This window comes from Bacillus rossius, chromosome 2, assembly GCF_032445375.1.
Source record: "Bacillus rossius redtenbacheri isolate Brsri chromosome 2, Brsri_v3, whole genome shotgun sequence".
In the NCBI taxonomy this organism is placed as follows: Eukaryota; Metazoa; Arthropoda; class Insecta; order Phasmatodea; family Bacillidae; genus Bacillus; species Bacillus rossius.
Window position 1 is genome coordinate 82,698,653 of NC_086331.1, and position 14,257 is coordinate 82,712,909.

Here is a 14,257-nt window from a genome sequence, read left to right on the forward strand (position 1 = left end):
AATGTGCATTTAAGACATCAGCTGCAGTAATTTACAGTTCTGACGATGTAAAGCAAACTGTTAACCATGGTGTCCAGAAACTCTGTCAGGAAGAGGAGGACTATGTCAGTAAAGTTTCGGGCTGGTCTCCTTCTAGCATAAACTGGTTGGAGCTAAGAATTAGTCATTTCACGCCTATGCAGGCCTAAATGTTTATAAGATTGCTGGCTTTCGCAAGTGTTCCTGTAGTAGAATATAAATTAAATAATAAATATTATGTTTGTAAAATAACTTGAGGTGTTTTATTTCTCTAACCTGTCACTTTTGTGGTATTTTTACATTAAATTAAATTGTTTGCATCGCCCAGGAATCGAACCAAGGACAGGAATCAATCAGTAAATTTATTGCAATTTTTTTTGGTAATTTTGGAATTTTTCCCAAATTTCTAGCTAAATAATAACACAATTCCAAGACAGCATCCAAATTTCAAGATGGCAGGCGCCTCAGTAATAATAAATGATTGTTGCACTCTAGCGGGTAAAATTAAACTAACTTGATGGTAGCACACTCTAGTAGCTGATAACAAGATGGTGGCCTCCAGCAGACGAAAACAATATGGCTGACGTGACATCATACAAGCTGATGATATATGCCTTGGTATTGGTGGTGGGAGGCCAGTTGACAGGTGGCTTCCATGAAAGAAAGATTTATCGACATTGTTTATTTTTGCTATTACCAGGTTCAAACCAAAGACGTTTAGTTTTAAGTGCGTTTTTAAATAATATTTTATTAAAATTGGATTTTTACAATTTTATTATAATTTTTAAATTATTTTCTAAATTTTTACAATAAATTTTACGGTTTTCCAAGATGGCGGCCGTAACGAAAAGTGAAACGGAGTTTTTAAAGATTTTTATTAAAATTTAATTAATAAATTTTTTATTTATTTTTAAAAATGTTCCCGATTTTCTAGCCTTAAAATTATGTATTTTCAAGATGGCGGACATGACATAATACTAGGTGACGATATATATACTTTGACATAAGTGGTGGGAGGTCAGTCTGCCAGCAACTTCCGTGGAGGAAGGATCAGTCACCCTTTTTTTTCCACAACCGGGTTCGAACCGAGGACTTCGAGCTCCATGTCGTGGGTTTATGTTTTTAAAATATTTTTTTTATTTAGATTTTAATAATTGAATTTTTTTATAAATTTAAAAAACTTTTTTATTAAAATCGGATAATAAATAAAGATTTTCAACGGTGACATCATATTCCATGATGACATATTCCATGATGACATCAGAGACTTATCGGTGGCTGTAGACATGGATGCTTAAGCCTTTATATGGATATTTCTAGCCGCTGGTATTTTTCCCTCGAAAAGTGAAGTTTTGAATCATTTTGAGTCATTTTTTAAGAAATTTTGAGGAATTTTTGAGTCCAAGATGGCCGCCGTGACGTCACAAATTCAAGACGGCGGTCGGCACCAGGCATTACAGCCTGAAGCCTGTGCCAGTAGCCACTTTTAAATACTACTTGTGTTGTTACAAAGATTCGAAGGCTGTGCAAATGTTTCTAAAATTTATTTAGTGACAATTTATTGGCAAATTACATTAGCTGTGTTTGTGTGTGTGTGTGTGCCTTTCCTTTTTCTGTATTTTTCGTTAATCAGCATACCATTCGTTATTAATTCTTTTAAATATTTTGAATATATTTTTTTGGGAAATCTGTAAAAGGGTTAATTTACAGTGCAGATCGTCTTGTTTGACTAGGCAGGTGTATAAGTCCGCTGTTCTTGAGAACTCGATGGCTTCTTTAACGTCGAACTCGATGGAGGTTGTACCACTGACACCAGAGACCCAGATTACCCTGGCGAAAATGGTGGTGCAGATCCCGTTGGAAACGTTAACGACAACACTTGAGGAGACTTCAACAGTCTTGGTACCACCAGCAGAAGTGAGCTATAATGACTACATTGCTGGCTGCCGAGGAAACCAATATGAAAGACGTTTCGCCCTCGATGGCGAATTCAATGGCTGGTGATTAGTCAAAAATCTATAGAGCATCGACGTCGTTACTGTGAAAAGATTTTCACAAACAACAGTAATTCTCGGCGACATGAATAGAGAGAATGTGCTAAGAATTTATCGCACAAAATGTTAAGCAATAAAAAGTGTCGCAAGCAATTTGCAAGAAATTATACGTTGAAAAGACACTTGAATACATGCAAAGGTCCTGCTGCACGTCAGGTAGTAAAGGTTTCGCTACAACAGCGATTGATTTATTCGCTTAAGAGTACTCCGGGAATTGGTTCAACTACAGCGACATCAGTATCAGGATCGGGTCTTAAAGGGTGGTCTTCGTCGACTAGACATCCTTGCATCTACTTAGATATGTCGTTTGCATTTGTTCACGATGCACGAATACATGAGCGGAGTAAATGCATTAAGAATCCATCTCGTAGGAAGATCCTCTGTGATAAATCTCATGTTTGGTTTATTCGTATACACAATTTGAGACGCCATGCGAAAAACTGTAAAGGTGTAGAGTAGTATATAATAGCCGGAGCTGCGGCAGGCGTCAGGCGGTGGATTGGGATTGTCGGTCCGCCATCTTGGATTGTGACGTCACGGCGGCCATTTTTGACTCAAAATTCCTCAAAATTGACTCAAATATGACTCAAAATGACTCAAAAATTCCCGTTTTAAGAAAAAATTTCCCGTTTTCGAGGAAAAAATTCCCGTTTCGAGGGAAAATTTCCCGTTTTATTCCGTAAAAATCCCAGCAGCTAGAAATGTCCATATGTAGGCTTAAGATCCATGTCTACAGCCTCAGATAAGCCTCATCATGGATGATGTCACCGTTGCAATTTCCGTTACGCCCGCCATCTTTATCCGGCGCCTGGCGCCGGCGCGTGGAGCCGAGAGCCGAGCCACATCTCTGACGTCACGTCTATCTGTGACGTCATGGCGGCCATCTTGGATGAGCGTAATGGGACACAGCGTAACGGGACCAGTAGTACCGCGACTTTGACCTTGACCTTGACCCCGGCGGACATTTTGGATCCGCCATTTTGGATCCGCCATTTTGGATGACGTCATTTTGTTTTCTAGAAAATTCCGGCATTGTGTTGTCCACCATATTGGATGATGACGTCACCGTTGCAATTATCGTTATGGTCGCCATCTTGAAATTTAGAGGCCATCTTGAAAATCCGCAATTTTTATGTTAGAAAATCGGGAAAAATTTTAAAAATCATTAAAAAATTATTTCATCGAAAAAATATTAAAAATCTTAAAAACCACTGTTGCAGTTATCGTTACGGTCACCATCTTGGATTATATAAATGTTGCATATTTCGTTACACCCGTCATCTTGGTTGAGTACTATACCATTGTTACACTTTATGTTGAGTCCGTCATATTGGATCCTATTAATGTTGCAATTATCGTTATGGTCGCCATCTTGAAATTTAGACGCCATCTTGGAAATCCGTAATTTTTATGTTAGAGATTCGGGAAAAAATTTAAAAAACATAAAAAAATTAACTTAATAGAATTCTTTTTGATTATATCGATTCCCGTCCTTGGTTCGAAACCGGTGAGGGCAAAAAATAAAAAAAAAACATCAGATCCTTCCTCCACAGAAGCCATTTAATTTAAGCCATTATTGTATGTAGCCAGCTTCCCTCAGTTCTTTGAGTATAAAAAAATATTTCTTTAATGTTCGAATAGTTTCCTGCACAAAGCGATCCATGTAGTAGTCGTAGCCTGTCAACCAATATGTTAGGATCTTCCCATGAGGTATATTCAAACTCTTCTGCTGCGTTCATCATCCTTGCATGTTTATAATAAATATTATTATCTCTGGTGTCTATCGTTTTAACACCAACCTCAAGGTCACTTTCGTCATCGTGCCAGTGATTATCACAAGCTTGATCAGGAAAATTTATTTTATTACGACGTTTCCATCGTTTTGATCTCAAACCACCATCACAGTCTTCGCTCTTGCATGCTTTTGGTGCTTCAGCACAGTACTCAATCATGTCAGCCTTAGATGTGTCAGCACAGTCTTCGTTCACGCCAGCTTCTGATGTGTCACCACAGTCTTCAATCATGTCAGCACCACAAACTTGATCAGGATAATTTATTATATTACGTCGTTTCCATCGTTTTGGTCTCAGACCGCCATCACAGTCTTCGATCTTGCCTGCTTTAAGTGCTTCAGTACAGTACTCAATCATGTCAGCCTCAGATGTGTCACCACAATCTTCAATCATGCACGCTTCAGATGATTCATCAAAGTCTTCGACCTTGTAAGCTTCAGATGGTTCTCCATCTTTCTCATTTTCATGGAGACGACTAGATATTGGAGTAAATATATTTTCATTTCTAATGTGGTTACAACTTCCTTCGTTTGTTTTAAATTTTAAATTATTATCTTGATCTAGATCAGTAATTTTAGCATTAGCTTTTTCGCCTTCGTTCCTCTTCTGCGATGTTGTAGCCCAGTCTTCGTTATCTTTATTCATCTTAATTGTACAGGTCTTGTAATGTCTATCCAAGTAATATCTTCTACCAAAGGATTTCTGACACTGACTGCAATGAAATGGTTTTTGACAAGGACCCAAATTACACTCGCTTCTCTCATGTCGTTTAGCATTCTTTCTCAAGGTAAACACCTTGCTACAGTATCTACAGTGATGACGTTTCGATACAGCGTCAGATCCTAAATCGGAATTAATATTAGTTACCGAGACTAATGCCAGATGCAAACTAAGAGTTTTAAATTAGATATATTACTTAAATAGAATTTTTTAATTATTTCATCAGCGAGAATTAATTTATCTCATTCAAAGGTACTTGTTGCAAGTAGTTCTGCTTTTCAACAACAGATGTCGTCACATGTTACTTGCAGGTAAATAATATTTAGTTCTTTTATGCGGGATGCGGGATGCTCACTAACGATCGCAATAGAACGATGGCTTCGCTAGACTCCAAGGAGAAGGAAGTTCGTCCATCCTGTTAGTGCTTCTTAGATTTCTCAGAGATTATTTGACTGAGTAATGATATTTATTTTTTTAAATTTCCACCTGATAAAAATATTACAAGTGATGATTAAGTAGCATAAGTTCACTGATTATATGCAACCTTGAATAAAAATGACATGCTTCATTAAGTAAAAAAATCCTTCATGCAGAGATAAATTCCTCATCAGTAACCAGAAGCACTCGGAGAAAACCTTCAGATGTCTAGTCAGGAATAATCAGAAGCACCCAGAGAAAACCATTAAAATATTGTCAAGAATAATCAGGAGCACACGGAGAAATCCACCATAATACTGTCAAGAATAAACGGGAGCACACGGAGAAAACCGCCATAATATTGACAATAATAATCGGAAGCACACGGAGAAAACCGCCACAAGTTTTCTTTGATATAAAATTTCAGGATAAAATAATAATAAAAAATAAAAATAAATTAATAAAACATTTTAAAAAATAAAATAAAAAAATACATAAAATTCTGGCTTGTACTAGAACTATATCTTTGCTCAAAAATGAGAAGTTCACAAGCTGACTTTACACGTGGCATGCATTGGCTGCTATTTCTTACATTACATGTGCTGCACCCAAGCAGTGAGTAATGTAACAACATTTTGGGACATTAGCGACCCTGGTAGACACCGATGGCATCATTTATAATTCAACCTGTGGCCTCCCTTACGCCCTTCCTCCACACAGCTCCATCCAGCTTCCTCCTTCGAATTTTGCCCCCTATCTTCACTTTCCCCTACTCCTGCCAATTAATCCATCATTAATTTCATACATCATAATTTTACCACAGCCCCCCCCCCCCCCCAAAACCACTTCTTCCTTCATTACAATTTTTATATACCTTTTTTACTTACTTTTCAGTTGAGCTCGTGGCCGAATGGATAAGGTGCTCGCTTCTCAACATCGAGATCACAGGAAACAGCCTTAGTTTTACCTCATTTTGTACTGTGTATTTTTCTACCACATACATAATTTAATATTTGGCCTTATGGCTGGTTTACAGTAATCAATCGTTTTAAACAGTGATGATATTGGGAACATTGCTATTCATATTATTATTAATACAAAGTAAAAAAACACAGACCCTAGGTTACAATTTCCAGCGGGAATCAAATCCAGTATACTTTCAATAAGACTTAAAAGTATGGCACTACATTTTTTTTGGCTAGCTGCTAACCTTATTGTGTTTATTGAAATTTCATGGAGATTGATTGTTTAAGGTTGATTTTGTAAGACGCCGATTAAAATTGTAATAAAAACATGTAATATTTAAAATAATTGGTAATAAGAAAATGTTATTACTATTAGCTCTCTTAACTCTGATTTTGAGTTTGTGGTATTTGTATTAAACATTTGGGAAAACGTTCTTTATTTGCTTTATCATATCCCCCTGGTTTATCCTTCATAAATGACCCAGCGCACATTACAGTGTATGATTCCTAGACAATAAACTGCCAGATCCAGAGCCATGTGTTTTATTTTGGCGTCTCAGATGACAAACTGTCGGAACCAACTTAAACTTTAGCAGGACATGAGGTTCTCTTGTCCAGAAAATTTTCCTGCTATGAGGTTTGATTCCGCCTGTAAACCCAAACACCCTTCAAACCCTTCAACCATTTATCCTGTTCTTCCAGTCCAGCCACAAAAACCTTTATGCTGATACCTGAATTTCACTTTATTTCTTCCTTATCACTTTATCTCTTCCGAAAATACTCAGGACAACAGTACCTTACAGTCCGAATGGGGCATTATGGAAACGTGACAGCGTGTGTCATGGCTTGACACGTTAAAGTGCAAGAAATTGCAACAAAAACATCCTCAATGAAGGCAAAGTTCGGTTACTACCCAATACAATTTGGACCCTAAAATATATATTGAAACGTACAGGGATATCTGTTGTCTTAGATGAGGCACGAAAGAATTATGACACCTTGAGTCGTAGATGTGCTTGCTAAGGTTCCAGAATAAAACAACTAAACTAACATGACACATTTATTTTAAACTACTGTGATATTATTTATTCGAGAGTAAAAAAAAGGGGGGGGGGGTTTACTGATGTTTACTGATGCGCACAAACACTCAGCACAAATGAGCGTGGCCCTTCGCGTTTGGTGTTTTTGATCGACTGCTCGCAACTTAATGCACCTCTGATGGTGCGGAAACTGCTAAGGGTTTGCTGAATGTGGAAAGATACTTTAAAATAGTTTGTGTGTGCTCGTGTTTATGAATAATTGAAAGAAGAAGGAATGAACATTAAAATAAGGAAACAATTTGGTTAATAGGATGGCAATTATGTCTGGTTGAAAACAAATAAATACAGAAACATACCTATCGGAATATAGCAGCATGAGCTGCGCAGGGTAACAGACCAGGCACAGGGTTCGTTCCCTATTGTAGCACTGACGCCGTTGCACAAAAATATTTGGGAGTTGACGAACCATTACTGACTCCGATAGGACTCGTGGGTCTCTAAACATCTATGTCAAGATTTATTGGCAACTTTCAACACATTCGAATAAATTGTATTGGGTGAAATGATCTCTTTATTTAAGGTCACCGAATTGGAAAATTTTTGCTGGTGTTAACTTTTGTTAGGGTGCATTCGGTGCTGTCATGGTTCGCGGCCTTCCTTACCAATGTGTCAGTGCTACGATAAGATATTTCAATATGTGCTCAGGTTATTGTATTACGCAGCTAATGCTTATATCCTAAAGAAGAGTAGGCTAAATGTAACATGCTTATTGTTTGAAACTTTGAGGAGTTTCACTGTGGACATTTATTTTAAAAGTCGAAGCAATTTATTTTAGACATTATATGAAATTTTTATATGTAAAATGCCTTCACTTTTAACATTTAATTGTAATCTTGTTTGATAATGTCTACACCTTTCTCAGCTAACATAACAACCGGTGCATTCAGGTTGCCACTGGGCACCACAGGGAATGACGATGCATCAATTATTCGCAGTCCCTTCATCCCATGCACTCGAAGTTTGCTGTCAATCACAGAATCTTCTTCACTGGAACCCATGCTGCAAGTACCAACTTGATGGTTCTCTGGGTTTGTGAAATGCCGAACAGCACATTCCCAATATGCGTCCGAGTCAAAGTTTAAATTTTCACATCCTTTTAATTTGGCAGTAACAAGTTGCAAGCCTTCTTTCTTCAGAGCACTAGTTTTTGACAGCTGGATGCATAGTCTGAAATAAAATTGTTAAAGTAAGTAAATTATTCATTAAGAGTTTATAAGACTTAAAATACCCTAACTTGTCTGTATAATTTTTCAAGGATATGCTCTAAACTTAAATTTAATTAATTCCTTAATATTGTCGAATGTACAAATTGATTCTCAAGCATTAGGAAAAACGCTGACAGGTTACGCTAATATATATATATTTGTGTAGAGTCCACCCCTGACAGAGGTGAACATTCTTGCTTATTATGTATATATAAAGAAAAAATTATATTATTATTGAATTGTTTTGAATAGTTGAGATTAGAAGTTTGCTAGAATGATCTAAAATGAAAAAAAAATGCATTTTCCGCGCACTGTACTCTCGCATCCATTCACTGGCACTTTTTGGTGCCTATTTTGGCGGTTTAGTCCCACATTGCCTATGATAATACCTCTTATCGGCCACTGAATTTTTATTACTTTTAGGAATGATTTTAAATCACGTTCTACAGCTGAATAAATTGAAAGAAAAAAAAACACTCCAACCAAACATAAAGTCTAAGCCACTAGTCCAAGTGCCCTTTTCACATTTAAAATCATAGTATTCATATACCAATAATATATTACACTTATAGAGATAACCTCTTACGCACAACAACAACAAAATTTAATTTTTAACCAAAAAATAAGAAAAAATTCCAAAAATTATTAAAAAAAATTACTTAGTAATATTTTAATTGATTCTATCGAATACTGTTTGGTTCGATCTATGGCAGCTGCAAAAAAATTAGCATAAAATTAATTATTTATAATTTATGAAAGTAAATATCACCTCAAATTACCATTTTACCATATAAAAAACCGAAGTCCCTGGTTCAATATACGTGATATTACACAAAATAAAACAACACAACACTTTGAAAAATCAGTATTTACAACACACTCCTACTTTACTACAAAAACCAAGAATACAAACAATTATCATAAATTTTTTCAATTTCACATGATTTTGAACAAATCCTTTGCATTTCTTGACGTTTCTTCTTAGAGAGACATTTTGTGACATTTGATTACCACATCTGTCACAACTGTACCGCTCTGGATCTGGGTATTTGCGGCAGTAGTATTCATAACGATTGCGATTCCTACAATGTAGGAAAATCTTATTGAAATAGATGCAAGAGTACCTAAGTGTGAGCAATGGTAGCATAACAACATTGGTAGATTATGAGGTCGGTGCCGTTGCCGGTACTGTAGACGTAGAGGTCTCCTCGGCTAGTGTAACTTGGTCTGTAGGCGATGTTGATGCAGCTACCGCCGGGATCTCCGCGGTTGTCGGTGTCGCTGCCATCGAGGTCACGTCAACTAACAAAGTTGTAAATGGTAGTTCAGACTGAGCTGAAGATGCTGCAACTATCGGTGGCACGGATGCCATCAAAGTCTTAATAATTGATGCTGCTGTAGACGTAATGACTCATGACAGAATAACTATGTAGAATTACTTTCAGGAGTGTCTATCCACGCTTTTCCACAAACAAATGCGAACTGAGAGTCACACTGAAGACAAGTAATTTATATATCCACGACCAAAAGCCACGTGGCATTGTGAAGTCAACCACATTTAAGTTTGTAGCTTTACATGCTGGTCATGCTTTTTGAGATGATCAGGTCAAAAATAGACCAAATTTTTTACACAGAGAATCATTTTCTACAGAATGAGCAGTGGTACATTTTATGGCGCTTTGCACTGAACATGTGTGTATAGGTCTTGTCACATAATATACAGTTTAGTCCTGATGAATGTGCAAGCAGTCCTTTACAGTTCTTGATGTGCCTTTTAAAGTTTCCATAGTGTATAAACTGGATACGACACATGTTGCACTGATATTTAATACGTTCAGATTTATTAAAATCGCTTATCACACATCCGCGCACATTCAAGTTTATGGAATTACCACAGAAGGCAAAGTTTGGTGATGGAAAACTGCAAGTATGACCATCTTGTTTGCAATTATTTGAGACGATCTCAAGCAACGTCTACGACACACGAACTTTAAATAAGAAAGCATTTTGGATTTATTTACTAAGCGAGTGTTCAAGACATGAATATGAATACCACCCTAAAATATGTTGGATGTTGGATGGAATTCAAAAATCAGAATCGTGTCCAGCAAAAACGGAAAGACATCGTTTAAGGCACACTATTTTTTTTAAATGAGGAATAAAACATGAACTAATAACGAGATCATAAATGTGAAATAACTAAAATAATGTAAATGTTGAATTCAAAATAAATTTTGTATGTAAATAGCAAATGGTGTGTCTTAAGTTTTTAAAATAATTGAAAATTAATTTTATTATGTAACGAGTATTAATGTGAATAAAATTTATAGCTGTTTTAAAAGTTAAAAATGAACAAAATTCATAGGTTTAATAATTCCATTAAGCACTGTAATGCATTGTTTACTTTTAAAATGACATTTAAACTGAAAAGTTTGAGAAAGCTCAGATCAGAAATAAACTCTGATAGTGTGACATGATTAAACATGTATTTGAGGTTATTTGTTCAAACTTTATTTGATAGAGGTGAAAGGGCCGGTTCGAAAAAAAAAATATTGTTAAAATGTTTAATGGGCTCGTAAGGGATAGCCCAAATAATTTTTTTTTGTTTTAGTAATTACTAATATGTACATTATTAATGAATAATTGTACTTAAAATTGTCTGATCACCAATCACTTGCACTTAAAAATGTTTATTCACAAGTCACTCAATGTCTGTCAAGATCCACAGTTCGCACTCTTCACTAGAGCTAGGCTCGACAGTGATTCGCCCCTTACCTCGCACCTATCCTCACACACACAAGCTCGCGCCATTCAGTCGCACTCTCAGGGTCCCGTCGCTCCTCGTCGTGCCGCTCTCGAGGAGATCTCTCACCCTCTTCGCCGATGTCACACTTCCATTCACTCTCGGAACTCTCGGAACTCTTGGAACTTTCGCGGAGGCCGGCGTAGTCGCTTATAAACCCGTGGCGTCCATCTCGAAGGAACGAGAGTGAATGTGACGTGTCGCGTCATCGCAGGCACGAAACACCCAGAACAGCGACACTTATTCACACCACTCCTGCGGTGGCCTCTGTAAGCACGGAATTCTGAGGCTGCTAAAGGTGACCATACAGTGCGCGGGGAGCGGAGGGGGTTTGGTAGTGTGGACCCTTGTAATCCTACCAAACTACTTCAAAGAAATCTTAACCTGGAGATCAATTTGTTTGGGTCATTTCAATACACATAGTCAAAGTTCTGAATACTATCTAGCTGTTTTCAACCATCGCCATTTACTGCTAGTTCACTGAAGAGATTGGCAGGAATCTCGATTTTTTTAATGATCTTCGTGTTTCTGGATGCCACTTTATGGATCATTGTCGCAAAAAAGAGCTTGAGTTAGTTCTAGAAGTTTCTTGTACTCTTGCAAATCTTTATGGGAATAGCCTTTAGGTTCCCTGCGAAACAGAAATTCGTTCATACATGTAGTCCCATGTATTTTGTACTCTTCTACACATATGATACTTCCTGGTGAAAAGTCTATTTTTTACCACAGAGGAACCATCAATTATGTTTTATATACACTCCGTATGTCGTGTCGTTAATCTGACTCGTGAAAGAGCTCAAGTATGGCCGGACCATTGCGTTAAATTGGTGTCCGCGTTTCTGAAATTTTTTCTTGTGCATAGACTCTGTACTTGTAAAGTTATTTTCTTCTGGAGCTGATTCATAATTCCTCTTCTTTGCATTAAGCATCTCGTCATCATTTTTTTCTCTTAACGATGATGGTTGGTTCTTCGTTTTTTAAGTTCGTCGAAACGACAAGTGATTGGTTTAAATATCTCTTCGTTTTCCATTTCACATAAAAGTCTATCTCTTTTAGCGAGTAGATATTTTTCACTAACAGACTGTATAGCATGATGAAGGTCACTGGCCAGGTCCTAAATTGTACTGGCCGAAAACATATAGCAAGACTTACTTTTATACTTTTTATTCGTCCCTGTGGATAGAAAGATCTGTTTTCTTTTCCAAATGAGTTAGTGATGTATTAAGGCTACTTTGAAAAGTCCTCAAATTGTCACATCTTTGTGCGTTGGATACTTCGATCATGTCACGAATTCGAGAATCGGAGGCTTCCACGCACTGGTCGATGGGTAGCAGGTACTCTTTTAATATGTTTTTCACACTTTATACTTTTTGAGCCAGTAGCGAAATGTTTATTTCTGTATATCGGTATCGTCAGACTCGAGAACAGTATGCAGATCGGTAGAATGAATGCTACGACCAAACTTCGAAATGCTATGACTCATGTTTGGAGATAAACTGATCGAACCCTTGTCTATATCTGCCCTTATATAGAGGCCAGTCCTTGCCTATAACAAGGAATCCGTGTTTGTTTTTTACAGCACAAGGAAAAAATGTCTTTGAATTTCTGGAAATTCATGTCGGTGTTTACTTGATCGTCGTTAGCATGACGTACATTAAGTTAGTCCATGCGAAAAAGAACTATGATTTAGCGTAGTCTCGTAGCAGATGTTTCGGAATCCTGCTGTATTTCTGACACAGGTAAATGCAGACTCCGTTGGCGTGTCTACCGATGGAAAAGTACTCTTGAATTATGCCTTGCTTCTCGCTCATGACATCGTCGAAGACCATCACAGAATTGGCTCTTGCTTCTCTAGGAGGAAGCACATCCAAACCAACGTTAAAATATAGAAACTACTCCAGGACATCCGCCAATCTTAAAACTGAGACTAGGTGCTGGTACTTTGGCTGTCACAGTGACTTGGAATAAAGATATACATTTTCGAAACGAAGGCCATTCTGTTCCTCCATCAAACTCAGTAGAACACACGTTTTGCCACAGTTGCACGGGCCCGCAATAATGCATTTTAAGGTAGATGGCAATAACGAGTCATGTCGTGATTCGCGCGCACTGGCTACATCGTCTTGAGTGATGCGTACAGGCAAAAACACTTCTTGCTTGACGACTTGCATTGTATTGGCGAAATTTTATCAAAACTATCACATTTATACTTTTGGCTTAGTTGTGCGTAGTGACTTAAAGAGGAAAGAACAAGTAATACAAAGGTTGAAGGACTTGTAAACTCACTGATAAATAATCTGCCTTTCGAGCTACACATTCCCGGTTAGAGATTCTGTGGTCAAGAAACGACACTAGCTAAAAAACTAACTCGAGGCGAAGTGGGCATTAATTCTCTCAACGAAAGGTGCAAGCAGAACTATAGCGCATATTCCCTCAGCAAGGATCAGGAATTAAGGTACCGATCTGACGAGATATTGGCAAAGGAAGCTGAAGATATAAATAAATCGTCAGACGCAGGACTATGAGAGAATATCGAGGTGTGGGGTACATATAAAATCATTAAGGCCAAAAACAAATAAGGAACGGGTGCTCGCCGAGCCAAGCCCCGCAAGACCAAAAACATGACTAGTGCAGGCGAAAAAAAATCCAAGCAAAAATGACAGACTCTCGACAAGAAGATTACTGGTGGCTTTCTACCGCTACTTTAACCTGCAGTGGGCATCCTCGGCAGCCTCATCAGTGCTACGAATGGTATAGTGCGGGTAGTCAACACCTTCAAGAACGAGCGCAAGCAGTTGGAGGAAGCATGAATACACAATGCCAGCATGGAAGCCATTTCCATGGGTAAAAAAAAGCTATTGAGGACTCAACTTACGACCACACAAATTAGACCGAGGCATGAGAAAGAAACATGTGAAAAAATCCTAATTATCTGCTGAAACTTCCGTTCACCTACATAGATTTAATCAAGTATCCTCGCCAAAAGAAAATACGAAATTTCCGATGCTTGTTAATGAGAAACCATTTACCTGAAAAGCCAAATAATCGCAAGTGTGTCACTATTAATTTATATGCATATACAAGTCATGTCACACACTGAGTAGCTAACATAAATTGTGGAATAAAAGGCCGAGTACTACGATAGTTTCTGTAATTTAAGACCCCTGCCAGAACTTGAACGG

General features: G+C 37.5%; 1 protein-coding gene across 1 annotated transcript in view; it reads right to left on the bottom strand.

The window, feature by feature from the left end:
* Window positions 1–7,888: 7,888 nt before the first annotated feature.
* The window catches only part of LOC134528912 (glucose dehydrogenase [FAD, quinone]-like), an 81,791-nt gene continuing 75,422 nt past the window's right edge, over window positions 7,889–14,257 (bottom strand). Inside the window, exon 8 of the mRNA XM_063362578.1 lies at window positions 7,889–8,234. Within this exon, the coding sequence (XP_063218648.1) occupies window positions 7,889–8,234 (346 nt within the window). The remainder of the gene's footprint in view (window positions 8,235–14,257) is intronic.